General features: G+C 47.7%; 1 protein-coding gene across 9 annotated transcripts in view; it reads right to left on the reverse strand.

The window, feature by feature from the left end:
• Positions 1 to 17,664, reverse strand: part of PPP3CB (protein phosphatase 3 catalytic subunit beta) — a 50,355-nt gene that overhangs the window by 4,364 nt on the left and 28,327 nt on the right. For 6 of the 9 annotated variants that reach the window (XR_009819180.1, XR_009819179.1, XR_009819181.1 and 3 more), the window contains exons 9-13: positions 16,549 to 16,674; positions 15,063 to 15,140; positions 10,671 to 10,755; positions 9,730 to 9,827; positions 151 to 210 (exon numbers count right to left, since the gene is read on the reverse strand). Coding sequence is in view for 4 of the 9 variants with exons in the window: in XM_062001174.1 (XP_061857158.1) it covers positions 200 to 210; positions 9,730 to 9,827; positions 10,671 to 10,755; positions 15,063 to 15,140; positions 16,549 to 16,674 (398 nt within the window). In the remaining 5 variants the exon portion in view is untranslated. Of the gene's footprint in view, positions 1 to 150; positions 211 to 719; positions 2,808 to 9,729; positions 9,828 to 10,670; positions 10,756 to 15,062; positions 15,141 to 16,548; positions 16,675 to 17,664 lie in introns of those variants that run through there. The other 3 variants (XM_062001173.1, XM_062001172.1, XM_062001175.1) reach the window with 3 other exon arrangements.

The raw sequence follows: 17,664 nt of genomic DNA on the forward strand, positions 1-17,664 counted from the left end.
TTCCAGGCACAGCAATCCCACTGACAACGTGCTGGCACCTGGTTGCTGGGGGAAAGGGGGCCAGGAGACACAGCAGGAGCAACCCGCCCTTTGGGCAGGCTGCGCAGCTCCAGGGATGGAAGGTGCTGCATCAAAAACCCCAGATCTTACCTTTTGTCAACTTGATCTTCTGCGTTTGAACTTGGAAAAGACTTTCCAGTTAGAATGCATCTGCAATAAAGCAAAAGCAGACATTAAAACCCCATCGGTAACAGCGTCTCACTTTGCTCTCGGGTCTCACCCTGTTCAGAGCTCATCCTTACTCTGAGATCTGTGCTGCTCCCCCTCTGCCCAAACAAGCAGCCCCAACACACTTCACCAGCCTCCAAGGCTGAGTTCAAACCGACACACACACACACACACACACACACACACACCCCCCCACACCCCAGTCCTTCTGGAATCCACTCCCCCTGCTCTCACAGGCTCGTACAAAGCAGCAGTGGATGCCCAGCAGAAAATACCTGGCTGTGCTCTCTTGGTGAGAGACAACTCAAAAGCCAAAAAGAAATGAAGAGAAGCAGGGGTACCATTTAAATGAAGCAGCATTCACATCCAGCTGGTTCTCTGAGAGCTAAATCTCAGCTTGTAGGCTACTGTGCTTCTTGGAGGACTATTTCTAAGCACTTTTCCAGGTCAGATGAGACCTTCGTGTGCCAAATAAAACCAACACACAGGGGTAGGAGCCGCAGCTCACGCACAAAATTTATTGTGTGCTACTGTTTATAAAATACTGGAATAGTTCAGAACATGCATAAAATCTCCAGCTGAGGGGTATGTACAGATTGTACTGCATGGCAAACCAAAAAACAACATCAACCAAAAGGGAGATGAACTCTAGTGACGGGGGTTTCAAGTCGTGTTCCAGGGGATGAGGAGGACCACGGAGCAAATGTCAGAAGTAGATACAGTGGCACTCAGTACAGTCCATCAGTTGTGAACAAGTCAGCACAGGGCTTCAACGCTTTATTTGAACCGAGCAGTCCCGTGGATACCAAGGTACATGCAGTCTCAAGCTCACACTTCCACTAACGCCTCAGGGGGCCACAGAGCGGTTGCTTACGTGCTGCTGTGCCTAAACAAAAACCACGTCCCGTACGGCTTCAGTTTCCTTTACAGGCTTAAAAAGCAGCAGCAGCAGCTTGCAGCTACTGAGCCCAGCGGGCTGCCAGCTACTGGCGTGACCGAAATACTCACGAGAAACTAAAAGTACCCATAACAGCCCGGTAACCTAGAGATGTACATCGTAGGTCTATATATTAAATATCTGCCAAATGAAAACATGCATGCACAAAATACAATGCCAAGCTTTACAGACTTGATATGAACCAAAATTTACTTAAACAATGTACAAAGTTCAATCCAAAGTACCTTAAAACCAGCGCTCCCGTGTTTGCTTTTCAAACCCGTACATACCACGCCTTGGATTCTGTGGTTTTTAAAATGCAGGCTGGGGTGGGGGGGGGCAGCCTTGAAAGAGCTGGGCAGAAACGGTTCTGAATCAGATTGGTTTGGTTTGGTTTTCCTTTTAACTCTGTGTTCAAGTAACAAACATTCCTACATAGAAATCTTCTGGTAAGCTGGGAACTAAAAAATGCAGCGGATGCAATCTGGAATCAGCAACGCCTAAGGAGCAGAGCCGAGGCCGGCGTCTGACACAAGGACCAGCAAGGAGCAGAGCCCAGGCCAGCGTCTGACACAAGGACCAGCAAGGAGCAGAGCCCAGGCCAGCGTCTGACACAAGGACCGGCAAGGAGCAGAGCCCAGGCCAGCGTCTGACACAAGGACCGGCAAGGAGCAGAGCCCAGGCCAGCGTCTGACACAAGGACCAGCAAGGAGCAGAGCCCAGGCCAGTGTCTGACACAAGGACCGGCAAGGAGCAGAGCCAAGGCCAGTGTCTGACACAAGGACCGGCAAGGAGCAGAGCCCAGGCCAGCATCTGACACAAGGAGCAGCAAGGAGCAGAGCCCAGGCCAGTGTCTGACACAAGGACCGGCAAGGAGCAGAGCCCAGGCCAGCGTCTGACACAAGGAGCAGCAAGGAGCAGAGCCCAGGCCGGCGTCTGACACAAGGACCGGCAAGGAGCAGAGCCCAGGCCAGCATCTGACACAAGGACCAGCTGAGAGGGTCTTTTTGCTTCCCCCCCCGTCTCTTTCAAACACAGTTCTTGCAGCCTCAGGTACTTTAAGACCACTCTAACCTACGGTTTTAAAGACACGTCGAGAAACCCACGTCTGGTAATAAATAGCAAGCTCTGAGGGCCGGGTCTCAAAGCCTGAGCTTAAAAACACCCCCCACCCCAAGCCCCGGAGGGACAAACTACCGAAAAGAGAAACAGAAATAACCCCGTCCCGTCTGTAAACTGAAACGTGCTGCCAAGGGTGAGCGTAAGACACTAGTCTAGGTGCGTGCTCCCGCGCCAGCGGCCCCGGGCTGCTGGGCTCCGTGGGATCGGCTCGGATGGAGTTGCACCGGCGTGGAGCAGCCCCCGGAGCGATCCCCCCGCGCTGCGTCACGTCAGGAAGCCGACTCCGGGGATCCTCAGGCGAGACACGAGCGAGTGCAACGGAAGCTGCCGGGGCCGGGGGGTCACTGCGCGTTGTTGTTGCCAGTCCCGTCGTTTCCATTGGCGCTGGCTGTGCTCACAGCGTGAATGCCGTCTTGCTGAAGAGCGTCCTTCCTCGGTGGCATTCTCTCATTGATCCTATCCAAACCTTTTGCTTCTTCAAAACTGCAGATTTTATGTTGCGGAGAGAATCCTCGTATTGCTTAACAAAATGCAAATTGGAGATGTCAGTAGCAGCAGAGGCAGTGGCAAGCACATACTTTTTCTAACAAGCGACGTTTAAACAAACAGGTAAGAAACCGGCCAAGAGAAAACTCGGCGTGTGTCTCGCTACAAGCTGCTCTAACCTGCCCTCCTGTGGGAACAACGGCACCAGCGCCTGGCAAACATCCTGCGCCTGGGAATCGAGGGGGTTCCAGCCCACCTGATTGCTGTGTGTGGTGGGAGGCCGCCCACGCCAGCTGCTTTTGCTGCCCAGTGCGCGGGGCTTGGCTCAGCATCCCCCTCTGTGCCGGGGGATGTCGGCGAGGTCTGAAGCAGCACAGCGGGCGCGGGGCGGCAGAGGGCTCCAAAAGCAGCGGGGGGAGCTCGGCCACGGCCCCCTGCGCCAAAGGGCTGTGGGATGTGGGTCACATCCTGCGCTCGTCCCGGGGCTGAAGGGAACGGGCAGCAGCGCCGAGCCGGCACCGTGGTCAAACCATGGTGGCATTTAAATACAGTCGTATTTAAAGCACCTACAGGAAGCAGGTTTTGCTTTGCCACTGGTTAACGTACGAGGTCTGTGACAACGGCCAAGCACATATTAACGCTGACTGCAGCCTTTGGGATGAAGCAGCTGGAGACTCCAGTGCAGCATCCCACTCACAGCACCGTGTGCAGCTCTTGCACGTGTGCGTGAGAACAGAATATGGCACTCGGTTGTATTTTTGGAGATCTGACTTCCTCAGTTAAAACCCCAAGAGGCCAGTGCTTAAAGGGTGCTTTGGGAAAGGCCAGGGGCAGCTCTCCCTGCTGCTACGCTCTGTCATTCACCTCCCTGGGTATCAGCAAGAGGAAATTAAAGTGTCTTTGAAACCACAACAATATCTGAAGCCGAATAAGTCTGAGGGTGATCTGCTCTACACCACTACCAAAGGGTGTGGGTGCAGCTTGTTTAGCACAGAAGCACTGGCAGTCCCTGGAATTTAAGGTGCCCAGTGCTGGCAGGCTGGCATCTATACTGGGAATGGATTGGGTCAACAGATTGTGTTCAGGATCTAGAGGACAAAACCCTACGTTTATACAGCTTGCACTACCAGATGTGTCACTGGAAGTTCTAAAGATACACGTTCAAAGCCATTAAAACAGACTTTATGGGCAAAGGCATGCACAAACCACCCTCCTGCCACACCACCCCCCCCAACAGAACCCTGCAGGGGGATGCAGAACAAAAGCCCCACTGAACACTACCATTCTTAAAGGACTTCAAGACAACACCACCATGTATCACAACATGCTGCTATACAAAAACCTACTGCATGTGTGTAAAAACAAACAAAGAAACAGGCCCCCCCCCCCCCCCAAGAACTTCCCTGGAATATTAAAGATAACCATCACCCTGCAGCCAGAAATGAATGTTACATGTAAAAGGGATGAATCAATGCTGTTGATTCATCTCTGCTTGTGCAAGTTGAAAGTAAAACACACCCACACAGAGTACTTTTGAATCCCCTCCCAGACACCACAGATCTCTGCCAGTGGCAAAGACTCTGATCATACCTTTTTCAGCCTCAATTGCCTCTACAGTGGCTGTACAGAAGTGAGCAGATGCATGCAAAATGAATGAGAAAGATGAAGAGTGTAATATCGCACAGCAGAAAAGGCAATGATCAATTTAACACCGTACGCTACGCCAGGTTAGAGCACACGCAGGTCACACGGTCAGCGCGGCTCTCAGGGGCTGGCTGCAAGTGAAAACTCCTGCTACACATTAACCCATGCAACTGATCCACTGGAAGCGTACCAGGGCAACACTGATTCACTGATGTGACTGACTGCACATTCCCCTAAGGTTTCTGCTTTGGATGTTGTTGTTTAACCGGGAATGGACAGAAAATCCCAACTGAGGTGTTAAAGCTGTGGTGGGGCTGAAAAAAAAGCCCTACAGATCCAAGACCACCGTCTCTAAGATGAGAGTGCATCAGTGAGCTTCGTTACACTGCCAGGAGCGCTGCTGCACACATCACTCTAGTAGTGTTCTAATAAGGAGAGATTAATGCTGTCTCCCTCAAGTTTCACCAGCACTTCAACATCATCCTTTAAGCTAAACTGGGCATCTCTGAGGGCTGGGCTAAGGAGTTTAAATCGCATGAGACCAATCTAGCAAGTCAGATGGACAGAGTCTGGAGAACTGCTTGGCTGAATCAGCACCGAAGTCTGCAGCAGGAACAGGCCTGGATTTAACAGGTGAACTCACACCAGTATGAAAAGAATCTGTCTTACTAGCTGGTGCTCAAACTCAATCACCATGACACCTGCTGTAGTTCCTTAGGTGTAAGAGCCTTCCCAATTGTTTTAGCTCTGGGAGCCAAAGCTCTAACATGAGGCCATCAGGAGGTCAAAATCCCTTTGGTTTCCTATTAAAGCTATTTTTAATTGGGGAAAAAAAACCCCAAACCATTTTTTCTGTCACAAAAACTTCCCTTTCTGCTGTTGCTCAAGAAATCACCCTGTCACTACGACCTGGCCTATGAAGCTGCAATCATGGCAACAGCTTTTCATGTCCCCTCCCTGTGAGCTGTGCCTCCAACACCTCAGTTTCAGCAATGTGGCCCAAAAGCGCACCTGCAGCAGCACAGCTACTGGTGTAGGGCTTGAGACGGCAGAGTAACACCACCAGCCAGGACAAGCAGGTGCTGGGGACACTAGCTACCCAAGGAAACGGGCTGTTAGATCAGAACAGGACCCTTTCCAGAGAATTAAGTTTGTTACTTCTCGTTTCCCAGCCAGCAAAGGCCAGGCACAACGTTTTGGCTTCCTCAGGGACCAGTTGCCTACACTAAGCCTCAGCCTCACTGCTGCAGCACCCTCACTTGCTCACTCACTGCAAAATCCCCACTGGACTGGATGAAGGGGCTGAAACTGTCTCCAATGGTAAAACCAACTGAGTTTAAGAACCATTTCAGAAAGTCATCAAATACTTTCAGAGTAGAATCCATCTGCCACCCGAAAAACACAGCTAGGTAAACCCCCACCACCTGCTTCCACCATCTCCTGTTACCTGGGAGGTCTTTCTTTGCAATCCTTTCCTGGAAAGGCCACCAGTACTGATTCACCTCTGTAAGTTACGTAGCTTGGGCATAAACACAGAGTCCAAGTTTTACCCCTAGTTTCATTGCACTTGCAGCATTATTCACTCCAAAAAGGATCTTGGAGCACACACCACAGTTCAAAAAGATCATTTTCAACGGGACATAAAAGAACAAACTGACTGGAAAATACGAGCACTTGGAAACACACTGCAAAGGCTCCATTTGGGAAGAATTTTGTTGGATCCCCTTTTGCAGGTGCATCTAAAGGAAAGCTTTATTCTCTGCACACCCCGAGCAGCCCCAAACAAATGCTGTGCCATGCTCCCGTCACAGGTAATCCTCAAGTCTCTGCTCAGAGAGTTCTCCACCTGAGAGCAAGTTTTGAAAAGATTTCAAGGAGTTTCCATGCTCAACGCCAGCTCTGCCCCTGCTTTACACAGGGGGCAGTTCTGACACAAAATCCTTGCCAGCTTTCAACACCTTCACGCCCCTCTGACTAACAGCAAGGGTGGCAATGAGAGGGAAGAAGCGTTTGGTTGGTTCAGCTGATTCGTAACAGAAGCTTGTGTTTGGTGTGCTGCTGGGGAAGGCTTTCTGGGGGTTTGTTTTAAATGGGTGTTGACTCTGCCTGGAAAATGCTTTTGCTGGCTTCAGTTCACAGAATAAGCCACTGGGAAACACTTCTTTAAGGAACAGCACTTGATATGGGCTTTGATATTTCAGCTACTACAGCAGGCAAGCAACATAAATGACAAACCCCATAAATCTCTAAGATTTACCTATATACAAAATTAAATCTATAAATGTAAAGAAAGATACCTATAACTCTGTCTGTATGTTTTATCCTGCTGCTTTCAAGCTGTCTGAGAGGAACCTACAACTCCTTGCCCAAAAACATATCCTGTATGTCCAGGGAGGAAAAAAATAATGCTACACTGCCTTCCTCCATAGGACACACTTCTGCACTTCTGTCCAACACTAGCTTTTTCAACTCACCTGTCTGTGCTTAACCCTTTCACTAAGGTTAGGGTTTGTGTTTCAGCCTCAGCCTGCTCTGTTTTGCAGTAAGAATCTGTCCAAGCACACTTGCATTAGACTGACTAAGGAGTTTGGTGCCCTGCTCTGTGTTACATCAACGCCAACAAGCTCTGAGAATGGCCAGTGCCTCACCAAACAGAGCAGCTGTGGCTCCCCAAACCCCTGGAACACAGTGGCATCTGCTAAGCTCTAGTACAGAGCATGTTACTGACACTGGGTAGGCATACAGGCAAAAATTGCATCTGCACTGCCTGAATGGTGACTTACATACATACATACATATATGTGTGTGTATAGCTGCCCTGGTAAAAAAATGGCAGCCCAGCACTGTACAAAAATGCAGATTTACACTCCAATGTCTTGTAGCTTTCAAAGCTTCTGAGAGAGGTGACAGCAACCAGCACAACTTCACCTTGTCTCAGCATGCCACTGAAAAACAAGCACAGCTGAGCCTGAAGCCCTGGAAGCCCTGACAGACTTTTGTGGGGAGTCTGGTGAACTTCCAAGCAAACAAAAGAACTGATGTTTAACAAATGCCACAGTTCTCTTCCTCAAGTCTAGACTAGCTTCAATTTACTGACAGGACACCGATCCCCATAGCACAATGTGCTCCAAACAGCAAACACCGGTAGTAGGAAATGCCTCTGTCCTATCAGCGACCAATATTTCTGCCAAGAACGTGATACCACGATGGTTCTGAGAAGTAGCAGTCAGTGAACTTTGTCTTTTGTTTACCTCTAGCTTTGCAATTGTGCATCCAAATGGAAAAGCTACTTCTGAGACTGAAATCAGTGAAGCTCTCGTCAGGAAAAAAGAAGTGGCTGCAATTCAAGGAGTTATTTTTCAACCATCGACACGACTAAACCAAAGGAGATCTCTGAGCACCGAGGAATATTGCCATCAGGGGCTCCAGCCAAGAGGAAAACAGACACACCAACACACCCACAAAAATCCAAACTGTCCCAATGTCCCACATTTTCAGCCGTGGCAGAGTCGATGTTTCACGGTACCAGAATTTTCTAGTCAGTTTGATCCTCTCTGACACTTGCAATGCAACATGGATAACAGTCTGTTACGTGAGTGACAGGAAGGCAGGCTCCTTTGGGTTGTTTATAACCATCACAAAAGTATCCTATTAAACAATGAAAATCAAAACTAGAACATAATGCTTTAGGAGGAGCTGGATGGAGTAGGAAACACACACCACTGCTTGTTACGGACAGTCACAGAACAATCACGTACACACACTGCACATATAAACTTCCTCGCAGACATTATATGTCCACTGAAAAATGACTTGAGTGTGACATTCATGTTTCAAAGCTTTAAAAAAAACCCCAGCAACACAGCTTTGCTTGTTGCACAGAAAATGTGGCGACGGGCTTTAAAAAACCTACAGAGAAAAATCAAAACGCGGCAGAAAAGAGACTGAAACGGGCAGCGGAGAAAAGCAGCGGCTGTGGGGAACCGCCCGGGCAGGAGCGGCGCTCGCACCACAGCCCTGCACCACAGCCCTGCCACCGGCACGACGGGCAGCGGGGCCGGTCCGCAGCTCTGCGCTCCCCAGCTAAGCCCGAGGGCGGCCGGCCCAAGGCCCGAGCACAGCTCCCGGCTGAGCGCTGCTGAGGGGAAGCCCGGTTGCAGTCTGCTTTAGTTATCCAGCAACCGCAACAGAAACCCGGGCTTCCTCCTTTTAATCCACTGGGGACAGTCCCCCAGCGCCCTCCCTGAGCCTAGCCAGTCACTTATGGGCCTCGGGGAAAGCAGGATCCCACGCTTCCACAAGCTAATGAAAAAAAAGAAGAAAAGCCTCTTACAAAATATGCAAAGAGCCAGATTACAGGTGTGTTTTGTATAGAGATCTTTTTATTTCCATGCAAAAAAATATATGCACACTTAATAACACCCCTTCATTTTGATTTATTTACAAGCTTTTAGGTTCAGTCCCTTTATTCTCAGATGAGTCGACAACAATTACTGAATACCTTTCAAGTACATCGTGTTGGAAATGCACAGACAAGTGCAGCAGCAAATGCAGCAGACCTCAAAAACAAGGTGCTACAAGGTTGCTTCTACATCAAGAGACAGACAAGTGTCCGGGATAGTGGTTTAATTGTAACACTTATACAGACATACATCTATACCTAGAGAGAGACAGACAGGTCTAGGAAAGCAACTACATCTGCAGAGGAAGGAAACAGCATGTTACAAGGACAATTCAGGGAGGTCAATTATACATAGAACGTTTGACAAACAACATAGAGAACAAACTTTGGCATTAATTACCAGGGTACAAAACGCAGCACATTTCAGCCTACCAAGGGAGTGTCACATGGAACTCTGCAGCTTGGAGCTTTTTGTTAATAGGAATATCAACAGGTACTTGACATTGTCAATGAGAATACCAACACAGCTATAACAAACCCAGTTAGATGGAAAGCAGACAGGTAACGGTGCCCTTTTTGTGTCTGTAACGGTCAGATGCCTCGATACCAGATCTATAGAGTCACCCGGCTCCAGGCATCTGCACCACCTGAAAAATCATCAACTAAGGAAGCTCAAAGTCTGGAAAATGTGGCCTGACACCGCTGAACTTGTTTGCTTTTAGTTTTATACCCTGGTGAAGTATCCATTTCACATTGCCTGATTAACACGTAACACTCTGCTCGTGTCAGCCGCTGAGACAAGAACTGAAAAGCATCAGAAACTCCCTGCATGCATTATGTGTAGTGTTAGCAAAAGAGTGAGATGTGCCCCAATCCATCTGAGGCACAGCAAGTTGCATAACATCATTACCACTTTGCAGGGTCTGGCGTCCTCCAGCCAACACTCCACTAGGTAACATTCCAGTGGGAGTCAAACCCTTGAGTGTCAGCACGCTTTCACTCTCCTCCCTGCGGAAAACAACACAGAGCCTTGAGTATCTGCTCGTGAAAACGGGTACCAAAGGAACGCAGGGGATGGGGGAGAGGGAGAGCCTCTTTGTGCTGTGCTTTATGCCTGTTGAGGCTGAGTGTGAGTTCACACTGAAGCAATGAGAAAGGGGAAAGCACTTCTATCCCACAGCGAGCCTTCCTCTGCCTACACGTTCTGAACACAGGTGACTTCTGAACCCAACCCTGAGCAGTTACTCGTGTGCAGGCTCATTAGCTTTGAAATCAGCACCGAGTGCCTCAGGAGGGACTGAGCACATCTCGGTGCCATAAAACAATCACACCTTTGTTCCAAGTGTCTATGCTTCAGGAAACACCAGCTTCAAAAAGATGATCCCAACTGCCACAGCAGTGGAAAATGATGCATTTTGGGGAAATGTGACCAGGAAACCTCCAGATCCAGATGGGTACAGGAAAAATGGCCTTTTTAAAAAGCTTTTAAACACACACCCCCTCCCTAGCACCTTAGTCCTCAACTTTAGGGTGTCTGCCAGAAACTGTCTGAGCCGTCCTGACCTCCTCTGTCACACCCTCAGTTTCACGTCTCTCTGTTTTGGTATTGTCTTTCCAACACTCACAGCTCAACAAGCAACTTGTAAACTAAAGATGCCACTGCCAATTCCATGAAGAGTGTCTCAGAAAGCAGCTCCCCAAAATCACCAGCGCCAGTGGGGTGGGTGCCCAGTGAGATGCTGGTACTCAATGATCTCCCTGAAAAACGTCTGGCATCCATTACCCTGAAACACAGACACCTTCCCAGTCTGCACAGGAGGGGGCTGGGGAGCACAAGAGCCACGTGAGTACCTGAGAACAGAGAAGACTCTTGCCATCTTGCCAATCGCCCGGATCTTGTTCCTGATGATTTCTTTCCGTGCGGCAGCTGTACCTACTTTCAATGGAATAAGAGAGAGTCTCAAGCTCGGGAGTTATTTACAGGGTCACCATTTCACAGTGCACTGAACCAAACACAACTCTTTCCTTTCAGCACTCTTCACAGGAGGCCGGTATCCAAAGACTTAAGGGCACAAAGCTGTAAGATTATGGCTTCGGAATGCCATCACACCCACCGTCAGCGCCGTGCCCTTCAAACACACACACAGCCCAGGATGCCCATGCTCACTTCCTAAAGCTAGTGAGCATCCAAATCACTGCTGCTCCACTGCAGGAACTATCACAACTCATTTGCCCAGATTTTACACCTGAAACTCCTCACTGACGTCTGTACATACCAAGATGTAGGCATGCAGACCGATGTAGAAGCCAAAGAGGTATTGCCCAATGATTTCTTGCTCATCCTCACACAGCTGTCCATGAGAAAACTCTTTGTTTGCTGGTTTTAATGCCAACTCCTCAAAACCACACCCCCACAGAAAACCCCACACAGTAAGATGTCACAGAGCTGCACTGTTGCCTCCCTTACCACCTAAGTCTGCGTTCCATTACCATCTTAGGTCTGCATCCCTTGCAGAAATCACAAACATCCAAGACCTGGGGCAAACACTGCACAGCCCACAGAGCAGAGAGATGCTATCTGTGACAGACACAGGTGAAGACAAGACTCTGAAAGGGAGGGAGAGCCACCTTTGCTTGCCTTCAGCTTATAAAACCAGAGGCTCCTTTCTCCAACAGTAGATGTTGCTGGTTTGCCCCAATATGAAAGTCATCCTTCCCCTCATCCTCCCTTCCCTTTGCTGACTTTTCCATTCCTCTAAAACAGTGAAAGCAGAGGAGGAGATCTGCAAAGTGAAACCCCTGCTGCTCCTCAGCCCCTGGGGAAGGAGGGTGTTCATCACACCAAGGGAAGAGTTAACTCGGTCATGCTTTGACTGAAGCTACAGGGGACCAAAGGTGAACAAACTCAGAGAGCTCTGGTAGCTGTTCCACATCTTCCCCTTGGCACTGTTGGTACTCAATGAAAAGTTGCCAAGTTTCAGATTTGCAAGCAGAGAGGATTGCAGGAGCGGGCAGCAGGAAGCTGCAGACCCACAAACGTGTCTGCTCGTGTTCAAGAGAGAGGCAGCTGTGGAAGAAGCCTTTCTAGGCTTCAGCTTCCAGGTGAGAGTACAGGCACTCCAGCACAAGTCACCCCAATCAGGCCACAGCTGCAGGGCCTTCTGTTGCAGGACAGTGGGTGGACTTCCCACCCTAAACACCAAACCAAATGAAACCCAAAAGACAAGGCACGTGAGGGCAAACAGCAACACCACGGTCACACAGAGAGAGGAGAAGGTACCGCAGAAACAAAAGGGAGCAGGAGACAACCTCTGTAGGGACACAGTGAAAGGAGCTTGGGCCCTGACAGATACCTGCCAGGGCACTGAAACCAAATGAAAGAGCCAGGAACTAGGGACTGCAGTGGTTTTTCTTTAGACAAAGGAACAACTTTAATGAACTGCAGACACCAGATTAAAACAACAAAAATCCCCAAGGCTGAGGAAAAGCTTCGCACAGCACTGACTGAAACACTCCAGTTTCACTGCAAATCAGCCCCTTTAACTGTTCACCTTCAAAGTTCTGGAAGTATTTACCTCCTCTCTTTGGATCCTATTAAATAACAGCTTGAGGACCTCCAAGGGGACTCTGAGAAAGGTCGGGGCTAAGTGAGGAACCGCCACTCCTTCCCTCCAAATGCCTCAGTTCTCCTCCTACCCACACGTACCTGACGGCTGCACTGATGCAGAGCTGGGCCACACAGGCGGTGTCAGTGCCCCTGTCTAGCTCAGGAAGGTCCCTGTGTCTCAGAAGGAGAAAGGCTGGTTTTGGCTAGCTCTGTTGTTTGGCTGGTTTGGCTTGGTTTCTTTGATGTGACCTTTCAGTGCCTCAGCCCTCCAGAAACAACGCAGCCGGGCCAAAAGACCAAATGTATTACTCCAGGCTGCAGCTCTGCACTGCTGTGGCCACTGAACCCTGGTTAGTCCAGAGAAGACACTAAGGTGGCACCTGCTTGCAAGAAGAATGTCTTGATGACACCCTAAATAAGTAGAGACACGACACAGAACTCTCCTGTTCCCCCATAAACAACCTCTGAGACACTCATATTATTATGCTCCAAAGAACTGACATAACCTTTGGAAACACCTCTATAACCTAATGCCTTCCCAAAATGATTCTCTGGAAGTGACAAATCTGCACCAAGAGCAAAGTGACTGTCAGGTGAGCACTGGTCAGAAGGGTTTTTCTGCCCAGAATTATCTGCCCTGTGACTTCTGAGAAGCAGGAGACAGACCACGGATTTAAGTTCACAGCCTTCCTTCTACAGTTTGTACTTCAAAACTGCACATTACCTTGTTGTACTGAAAGTACTACACACAGCAGGGTTTGGAACACGGTATAAACACATTCCATGCACAACCTGCAGAAAAGGCTCTTGGTGAAGGTATGACGGAGCACGACAGACAGCTGAAGGCTCCCCACACATGCGGGACCAAGGAACAGGTAGAAGAATGGAATTCTACAAAGAAAGGGAATGGAAGAGAGGAGGAAAAAGATTCATGCACAGAAAGACAGATGTCTTGGAATATGACTTCTGACAGTGCAACACATGAGCCTTTATAAACACCCCACTGAAGTAAGAATGCTACGCGTGTCTCTCAGCACAAAGGTGCTTCTGCCTTAGTGCTTCTGCTGCCAGGTTCTACGAAGTCATATTGCAAAACACTCCTACTCTGTCTGGTCTGTACCTTTTTTATTGCCATACATGAGTCGCTCTTCAGATGGAGAGTCCAGAAAAAAAGGAAGTGAAGGATGGAGAAAAAGGTGAGACAAATAAAACAAAGGCGTTTAACTCGGCAGCGGTCACGAAGGAATGGAGAAGAAACGTGAACAACCAGCGTGGCAAACTGCAGCACTTCAAAGTGCACTCCTCAAACAACAAGTGGCATTGCTGAGTCAGTGTTTGAATTCCATGATACACAAGTGAGAGCTTGAAAGTCAACAGTTAAAGAATCAATCCATTGCCATAGAAAGACAAAGCGTGGGCAGTGCTCAGGTGGCACTGAGAGATGCACCGAGCAAAGAAACTGGTAAAGGAGATGGAACAATCAAGTAATTCAGATCAGGAAACTGCAACTACTGTGACTCAGGGCACAGGCAATCAGCAGTGACTGCACCTGTGCTGGACAACACAAACCCTCATGTCTCAGCATACCCCCCACCCTACCCTGCCAATGCTTAGTCTAGCTGCTTTATGCTCAGTTTACTAGGATCACTTGAATGAAAGCCAGAAGTTAACTGCTTGCAGGATCCCATTTGAGACTGTTTCTGAGCTCTCACATTTCTGGCAACAATCTAGATGGCAGCAAAGTTCAAGTGGCTCATAACCAATGCATTCCACCTCAATCCCACAGCTGCTTAGCACGATGCCATCCTGCCACTGAATCAGAGCACAGTAATTATCAGACGTTAAGAATGGGGTCACGTCTCTAATATCTTTATAAATGATCCTTTAGTGTTCCTCAAAGGATGATGAAACCTTCCTTCCTCCTCTCCTGTCATCAAACAATCCACCAACTCAGTTCTGGTACTGGATAAAACGAAGCAAAGGCTGAGGAGCTTTTAGGTGTGGTATTCAGCACTACTTCAAAACCCAACACAACAAAGTGAGACGTGCCAGGGGTCTTCACCTTAATGGTGCTTCTTAATCATCTCGCCACAAACACCTCACCAGTCTTCTGTGTCACAGTTCAAAAGATACTACAGTTCACTACATAAATACATATCATCCAATGTACATACACGAGTTCTCCTTTAACTTTTATGCTTTCAAATCAAACACCAAGAGCTAAGCCTGTATTTCGTGCTTCATGTACTTTGCCATAAGAGAGGCTGTATCTGACTTTCACTCTCTTTCTCAAAGAGCAATCATTAAGGAACTTAAGATCTTACAGTAATTCCATTTTAAACATTAGCAAACTGAGTTTAGTATGTTTCAAACTGAAAGTGCCAAGAAGGTCTGACAAATGTTTCAGCTTTAAACAGAAACCAGGCGTGAATATTTGCGAAGGACACCACTGATGCGTGTTGCTCACAAACACAAACCCACAACTCCCTTCTCTGCCTGTCCCCAAGTGTCACTACCTAAAGAAAAAATGCAAGGCAACTTTCTTCCAGTGGCAGGCAACAGCACAGTCTAAGTTAACTGCTGGCTAACAAGCTGTTATCATTTAAAACATTTATGTATCTTAAAGTAGCTCCTACCGTCAAATTGATCTTCTCCCTCTGTCATCAGTTCATCATCGGAGCAAATGCTCAACACGTTCACCAACATCTCTGTTACTGGATGGGAAAAAAGAGAAACCTTCATTTCATTCCCTGGAGCACTGGAAATCTTTCCATGCACACGAGACACAACCAGGCAGCAGCAATGGCAGTGAATGAGCTTCCCACATCACAGCTGTGGCTCGAGTCACCTGCTTTTTCTTGACTTGCACTGTCACAGAGTTAAAGCAGCTCAGAGAAAGAGCTTTCTGTCCTGTCCTTCTTTTAGGTAAGAACTCTCACCTTGTAGATGAGGATTGTTACATTAGGAAAAGGATCTGAACTAGATTTTACAGGAAACTCATTTAAACATGAAAACGTTTTGACTGCTCAGATTTAGGCTTAAAATGAGAAAGCTCCTCCCTTCCTGGCACCTGCAGGCACATAGCAGCAGTGCTGCAGCAGAAAAACATGACATAAACTACACAAGTCCTGCAGCTGTAGAAGAACATCTGTAGAAAATGAAGGCTTTGCTGCTCAAAACACTATTGAGTGAATCCTTGGGGGAGAGAGGTAGAAACTAAAACCTGCTTTCAAATGTCAGGTTCATCCATTTAAAAAGAACAACAGTGGGTTAACCGCACCAAGAAGTGCCCAAATTATCTGCTCAGTAAAGACAATACAACCAAACCTAGGATCCCAGACTTGCACCACTGCAAATGCATCACCTCAGTGACACTTCCCAAAGAAATCTAAAGAGCTTTCCAGACCCCTCTGCTAAAAAGGGCAGTTCCTGCCATGGGAGGATTTCAAACAGACCCAGATAGCCTGTAACCTCATTGCTTTTCAGCTGAAGACTACTTGGAGCCCCAGTGTCCTAGATTCAGAGTTATGAACTCTAGAGGGGAGTAAAAAATAATTAACCCCCCCCAAATTTGTGCTAAATTACCTTTAGTGCAAGAAAAATAACTGGCAAAGTTCTCTTTAATGAAGGTCAATCTGTTACACCTACACTGGAAAGTCAGAGTTTTATACCAACATCTCAAGGTAGTTTAAACCTGTAACTAACCAAGATCAACCATGTGCACAGCCTGGTGTTTGCAGAGTATCAGCCCTTCTCACATTGATCTGAAATGCACTCAAAGGGGCTAATTAGCAACGCAGCTGCATACCCGGAATGGAAACCGTCCTTTCTGTTAACACCTCTGCTTTGTTAGATGCAGTTTTAAGCCTCTTGACTGAAACCTGCAGAACAAGTTGTAGTTCAGTTTCTCCTTTCTCAGAAACAGCATTTTCAGGTGCCAAAATACCCCTTCAAATGAGCTGAACAACTTCACCGACTCTCCCAGCTGACGAAGACCAACACTGACACATCCATCTTCACAACATGCCACAATCCATCCCTCACTGGTAACTATAAAGATTAAAAAATCCCCCTCTAATTTGGGAGAAACAGGAATTATTTGACACTGTAAATTTTGCCTACCTTTTTCTCCAACAAATGGCAAAGACCACGTGAAAACGTCCATGAAGTTGGGCAGCCAGTAAGGATGAGGAGAACAATTGAACTGACGGATATTCATCACATTGTTCTCATATTTTAATACAGCAGCTAAAATAAAAACCAGACATTTCAGACAGGACGTTTAGAACTTGCAAGTGGCACAAATGTAAAGTCACAGGTTTGGTTTAGCTCCATATTTTATACTCCAGACAAAATAATCCCAGAGACACTCCTCTCTCTCACACACACAGTATTTACAGGACCAATTTCTAATGGAGAACTTTGGATGTGTTGCACATGCTGAAGTGCTGTTACATACCAAGATATTGCTGTGCTACCTTTCACAGGTGTATAATGAACTAAGGTTTGTACAAGATCCCAGAAAGGTATTACTTCTGCAGCTTCAGCAACATCCTAACTCAGAACTGCAATACAGCCAGAATTCAGGCTTTAAAAGCATAGAAATCTAGAAGATGAGGGAGAAGGGGGAGAAAGGAGAAACAAACCAGAAGCACTCTAAAGCTAAATGAGGGCTGACTGCGTTTCTTCCATACTTACATCGCATTACAGGGGGAACAGGCTGTGAAAAAGGATTCCTCACACGTAACGTCCACAGAGACAGTGGAAACATGTAAAAGGCCAGTTGAAGCTAGTTTTATTTCCCCTGTACTTTACAATGAGTGCAACAACAGCTCATGTTCTCCTGTGTACAGTGAATCACCCCACATAAGTGGCACGGGTTGTGAGGATGGCTCTTTGGGGGCAGGTGGAAGGAAACGCAGTGTGTTGCACAGAGAAGAGGGCTTGGTTTCAAAGGTATTGGGACATTTGGGGATCGTTCACTCGTCACATACTGGAAATGCCACACTTCCATGTCACACCTGGATTTCAGCAGCCCTTATTTTAACCATTTCTGTTGTTGAACTTTGTTCTAGGAATAACATTAACTCACAGTGAAGCTCCTGTCTGCAAGCCTGACCTGTAAATCCTTCTCCACACTATTAAGCGTGCTCCTCTGCAACTGGGATCTTAAGCTGAGGATGGACAAAAATTACTTCCCTTTGTTTTACTCCTCCCTAACCACATTTTCACTGGTGA

The sequence above is a fragment of the Colius striatus genome, chromosome 8 (assembly GCF_028858725.1).
Source record: "Colius striatus isolate bColStr4 chromosome 8, bColStr4.1.hap1, whole genome shotgun sequence".
Lineage (NCBI taxonomy): Eukaryota > Metazoa > Chordata > Aves > Coliiformes > Coliidae > Colius > Colius striatus.